Here is a 6,000-nt window from a genome sequence, read left to right on the forward strand (position 1 = left end):
CACACACACACACACATGATTTTTCCCAATAATTTGGTGCCTCTAAAGAGGTGCAAAATAAGAGTAGTGTTGTTTCTTAATGTCACATAAGGCAATGAAACAGTCTGTTGTTTTAAAGGAAGCATTCAATTTGAAAAACTGAAGGACATTTATAACTTCTGAGAAACTAACATTTTAGAAAAGCACAGAAAATTCTGTACAGCATGATTCTGTTGGGGTAAAGATGATAATTAGGTAGTTCTTTGTTTATGTGCTGGAAATATAGTTCTTTTAATAAGAACTCACTATTTATGGTATATTGTAATGCCGTAAAAAATAAAAAAGGATAGCAATTTCAAAAGACTCAAACTTTTATGTCACTTAGCCTATGGTAGATGCTTGTAAACAATGGTTGAATATGTTTGTTGAACTGAATTCCCAGACTACTTACATCATGAATGAGAGGTTTTTCTTTAACTTTCTTATTTTCCATATAGTATCAATGATGTTAAGTATTTGTGAATTAAAAGGTATTTTATTTTAGAGAATTCTGTAATACTCCACAGTGTCACTAAAGAGGCTATAGGGGTACAAAACAAAACAAAAACCCTGGTTTGGTCTGGAAACACTGGCTGAGAGCATAGAAATGTCTTTGACCATTGCTGTTAATAGCTATGAGAGACAGCTTCTCTAGGTCATCGCAAACAATAATGAATGACTAAATGAAATATGGTACTAAGGAAGGCTGTTGCCCTACATGAAAGTAATTATCTTATAAAAATTTTAAAACTTGAAAAAATCTTATAATGATATTTCTAAGATGTAAGTGTTTGAGTAGTTTTCCTTACAAGTGTCCTGTCTAAGAACATGGTTTTGTTTCTTTTTGTAGTGCTCCTGGAAGTGGCCCCATGTTCAAGTCAACAACTGTTACTGTGAGAGAAAATTATAATGAAATTTCCCAAAGAGTTGTTGTGGATTCAGTTAATAACCAGGAAAATTTCAAATACACTTTGATTCACAGTCAAGAGAATGCTAAAGATGTCACCACTGTTGCTGCAGATCCAGAAAGCACGGATAGTTATACTGCCAAAAATAACCAACTTGGAGATCAAGCCCAGGGAATTCACAGACACAAAATTGGCTTTTCTTTTGCATTTCCAAAGAAAGCATCCGTGAAGCTGGAGTCGTCAGCTGCAGCCTTTTCTGATTACAATGATGATGCCTCTGTGGAAAGGGGATTTAGCAGAAAAAGTAGATTTGTCCCCGGTGCTTGTCATCTTCAGCTATCTTCACCAACAGATGTGCTTTTGAGTTCTGAGGAGAAAGCTAACTCTTTTCACCCACCAGAGGTAATGTGCACTGATAAAGAAAATGCACCAACTCAAGAGATGAAAGAAGTTTCTAGTGAAAAAGATCCATTATTTTCACCTCCATTTTGCCAGTTTCAGCCCTCTTTATCACCTGATACAGATAATTGTCAAAATTCTGTCCCATTATCAGATCAAATTCCAGTGGAAGATGTTGTTTTTAATGAAGAGATACCTACAAATGGCAACAGTTCTGAGCTGCTAGGAAATAAATCCACAGTTCTTGATGTGGCTAACGACTGTGTATCTTTGCAAGCTACCACAGAGGAAAATGTTAAGGATAATGATACATCCACAATTGAAGCTGAAAATAAAAGTCACAGCCCTGACATGCTGGCCTCTTCAAATTCTGAAGAGGATAATATAATCTTACATAGGAAAACGGACTTACATAAAAGACCATGCAAGCCATTTGTACCTGTGCTTAACAAAGATGGATCCACAGTTCTTCAGTGGCCGTCAGAAATGCTGATTTACACGACTACTCAACCATCAGTTTCCTATAGCTGTAATCCTCTCTGCTTTGACTTTAAGTCCACTAAAGTAAACAACAATCTAGATAAAAACAAGCTGCCCCTAAATGATCTTTATTCTCAGCAGAAGGAAGACATCTACAAGAGATCAGTTTCAGGCTGCAAGGATACATCTATTGCAGGACTCACTGATTATGAAATTGGAGGCAGTGAAAATGAATACACCCAAGTCACTCCTCTTTTGGCTGATGATAAGCTCTCCAATAGCTGTGATTCTGGAAAAAATGAGAATATGTGTCAGAGGTATAAAAATATTTCCTGTAGGAATAGAAAAACAAAAAAATATACTTTTACTAAAAATCAGAAGAAAGAGCATGCTCCAGGTGGCAAGTACAACAAAATAAGATTGAAAGATGCTCATGAACACTGGTTCCATAAAAGTAGAAGGAAGAAAAAAAGAAGAAAGTTATGTCACCATCATTATGGAGAGAAAACCAAAGAATCAGAAACTCACTTCAAAATGGAAATAGGAAATAGTTACACAGATAGAACTAGGAAAAATTTACTGGAAAGAGTTTCAGGAAAGCAGTATTTATTAGCTGCAGATCAGTTATTAGATTCACAGCAATTACCTGATAAAAGGCCCAAACCAGCATCCATATACTTAAGTGAAAATGAAGAAATGTGTAAAACTCAGAACACTGAATACAATAATAATGATAGTATCAGTTCTATAAACCATTGTAAAAAGAATTCAGTTGTTTTAAATGGACAATCCAATTCAACAATGGTACATCCTGGGAAACATAATTTAACATACTCCAGAACTTACTGTAGTTGGAAAGCCAAAATGTCCAGCTGTAGTCATGATCACAGATACTTAGTTCTTCAAAATGATATGAAATGTATGAGTCAGAACCAGGCGGTTAAAAGAGGTTATAATTCTCTCATTAATGAATCAGAAAGATGCCATCGAAAGCGTAGACAATATTCATATTCTTATTCTTCAGACGAAAGTTTAAATCAACATCATTATTTACCAGAAGAATTTTTGAGGCCACCCAGTGCTTCTGTTCCTTGTAAACCTAAAAGGAAACGGAGGAGAAAAAGAAGCAGATTCCACACTGGTTTTGAAGCTTTGGAACTCAAAGAGAAGGCAGATTATCCTACTAAATCTTCATTACATCACCAGGATGAAATAATAAATGAAGACAAAAAAGAGGAAATAAAACCACAAGAAATTGCAGATGTCAAAAGGAACTCAGAACAAATAGACCAAGTAGAAAACAGACTGGCTTTGCACACCAGCAGTCCCCTTCCTTCTGAAACCAGTGGTGAAACTGAGCATGTCGTAATGGAAACCACGTCTGGTGAACTGCCAGAGATTTCCAGTGAACCCACCACGTCAGTGTATATAGCTAGTGCCCCAGCAAAAGAAGAAATCAATGGTACCTTGCTCAAACACAAAGAAAGAAGTGAGAATATAAATACTAATGAAAAGCAGACTCCTTTCAAGATGACTCCTATTGAAAGGAACTTTAGACAGCCACAACCTAAGTCATACCTTTGCCATTATGAACTGGCTGAGGCCCTTCCACAAGGAAAGATGAATGAAGCATCTACTGAGTGGCTGTGTTTTAATTCAGGAATCCTTAATGCACAACCACCATTACCACTCAAAGAAGCACACATCAGTGGCCATGCCTTTGTAACAACAGAGCAAATCTTGGCTCCATTAGCTTTACCAGAACAAGCATTGTTGATCCCAATAGAAAACCATGACAAATTCAAAAATCTACCATGTGAAGTCTACCAGCACATCATACCACCCAATGTGCTGGCCAACAAGGTCAAATTCACTTTTCCTCCAGCTGCCCTCCCACCTCCTAGCACACCTCTGCAGCCTTTGCCTTTACAGCAGCCCTTATGTTCTACCTCTGTAACCACAATCCACCACACTGTTTTGCAGCAGCATGCGGCAGCGGCTGCAGCTGCAGCCGCTGCTGCTGCTGCAGGGACCTTTAAGGTATTTCAACCGCACCAACAGTTTCTGTCCCAGGTCCCAGCTCTTACCAGAACGGCGTTACCTCAGATCTCAGTTGGACCAGTAGGACCAAGGCTTTGTCCTGGGAATCAGCCAACTTTTGTTTCTCCTCCTCAGATGCCAATCATTCCAGCTTCAGTTCTTCATCCTAGCCATCTGGCCTTCCCACCTCTCCCCCATGCACTCTTTCCCTCACTGCTCTCCCCCCACCCTACAGTCATCCCACTACAGCCCCTCTTCTAGTCATCGCTGGGAAAGGGAAAGAAAATGCTCATGTGGAAACTACTGCTATGTGCGTAAATGCTCAACTAAGTGGATAATTGCCTATTTAAATGGTGGACATAAACTAGCCAAAATATGGCATCATTGATATGAAATCATTTACTGTAAGTGTAATGATACAAATAAATTCTTAAGTTTCTGATATATAATATTATTAAGGCACTGAATAGTTTGAAAATCAATACAATATATTCTGTATATTAAAATGATGTCTTAAGAGTATGTATAATGTACATAAAATATATTTATAGTACTATAATTTATGTTGTAAAGTATGCTCTTTGTTTTTTTTAATCTCTGTGTATTTGCACCTATTTAATGTTTAGACAAAGCTGATGGCACTATGTTTTGTACCATGTTCCTTGAAACTGTAAATTCAGTGAAAGATATCTCTTGCAATAAATTTTTGTTAAATACTTAAGTTAGTCAAATCCTTGTTTTTAGTTGGTTTTCACTATTTTGGGAATGTATAGTAACAGTAGGTTTTGAATTTATATTGTACCTTTTATCCAATGGCATCTCTGAACCTAAGAAGCTAAGCAGAATATCTTTGGAGTCTATCAATACTTAATCTATAATAGCATCTCTAAGAATAAATGTAACGGGTCCATTTGCTTTTCTGTTTGTCTTAATGCTGCTCATACTCAGAGTTACACTTGGCCCTTTAAACAATGAACCACAGAAATTCTTGTTAAAGTAATTTTAGTATTTGGTGAGTAAGAGGTTGGGGGTAACTATGAAATATGCCAAGTACATAGTGTTCTTCCAACAACTATAAAACAGTGCTGAGGTAAGAATAGCAAGTAACCAATATAAGTTCTTATAAAAATTTTGTGTATCAAAATTATCCAATGTAGTATGTTTATTTTCAATATTTGGAGAAAGTACACATATAGCAGAATGTTGGCATGAATTAAGGAATAGGTTTAACAATTAATCACTATTATATAACATCTTGAGAAGAATGGCATAAATACAATCTGGATATACTCTTAATTGAGAATCTAGAAGTGGGAAAGACAGTAAATAAATAGCTCTTCCTTCTGCAAATCTTTCTAGTAGTCATGTGTGTATCATATTTCAAAATCACCCAGGAACAATTAGAGTCACCCTTCCAGATTATGCTGTATTTTTAATGATCTCTGCATTCTTGTTCATCTAAGTGCTGCTTCCATGTGTTCTAAAGAATGTAATTATTAAATAGAAAACAGGGAACATCACATTTTTCTCAAGAGAGTTTCCTAATGTGTACCTGCTGTAGTCCATGCCTTTTTTAATACAAAGTCTGCATGCCTGGTGAAGAGGGGTCACCTCACCACATGCAAATGATAAAGGATGCTAGACTAGCAATGACTCCAGGCAAAAGGGAGGCCATCTGAAACCTTCTGAAGAGAGAACAACTTTTAAGTAATGCTGTACTGAAGAAATGCTATTTTATATGATTACTCAAGAATTGGGTTAGTTTAAATAATATTGAGCATTAAACATGTGTTCCCATATCAGAATAATCTATATTGAATTCTATTTTAAGAGAAATAAAGGGAAAAATCTATGTTGTTTGCTTTCTTGATTATGTGCCATAATAGTCATTGATGTAAAGGTTTTTCTGCAAAATGGTTGTGAAAGATTGCATATATATTCTTTTATGATTGACAAATAAGAAGAAATAATAGTAAGAGAAGAGATTCTATTTCAAATGCTCTAAGATAACATGTTCCAAAATGGGAATTAAAGTTGGAATGGATGATTTTTCCCCAAGCAAAATATTTGAAACTACCTTTGAAGATGACTATACTATCTTGAGATAATGGGAATACTAACTGACAATTGCTGACCCAGTTTGCTTTTAATCTCG

At 36.1% G+C, this 6,000-nt stretch overlaps 1 protein-coding gene across 3 annotated transcripts in view; it reads left to right on the top strand.

Moving 5' to 3' along the window:
- The window catches only part of ZNF804A (zinc finger protein 804A), a 307,929-nt gene extending 302,232 nt beyond the window's left edge, over nucleotides 1–5,697 (top strand). For all 3 annotated transcript variants that reach the window (XM_021075928.1, XM_021075929.1, XM_021075930.1), the window contains one exon: nucleotides 869–5,697. In XM_021075928.1, the coding sequence (XP_020931587.1) occupies nucleotides 869–4,106 (3,238 nt within the window). In that variant the 3' untranslated portion in view covers nucleotides 4,107–5,697. The remainder of the gene's footprint in view (nucleotides 1–868) is intronic.

The sequence above is a fragment of the Sus scrofa genome, chromosome 15, assembly GCF_000003025.6.
Source record: "Sus scrofa isolate TJ Tabasco breed Duroc chromosome 15, Sscrofa11.1, whole genome shotgun sequence".
Taxonomy (NCBI): domain Eukaryota; kingdom Metazoa; phylum Chordata; class Mammalia; order Artiodactyla; family Suidae; genus Sus; species Sus scrofa.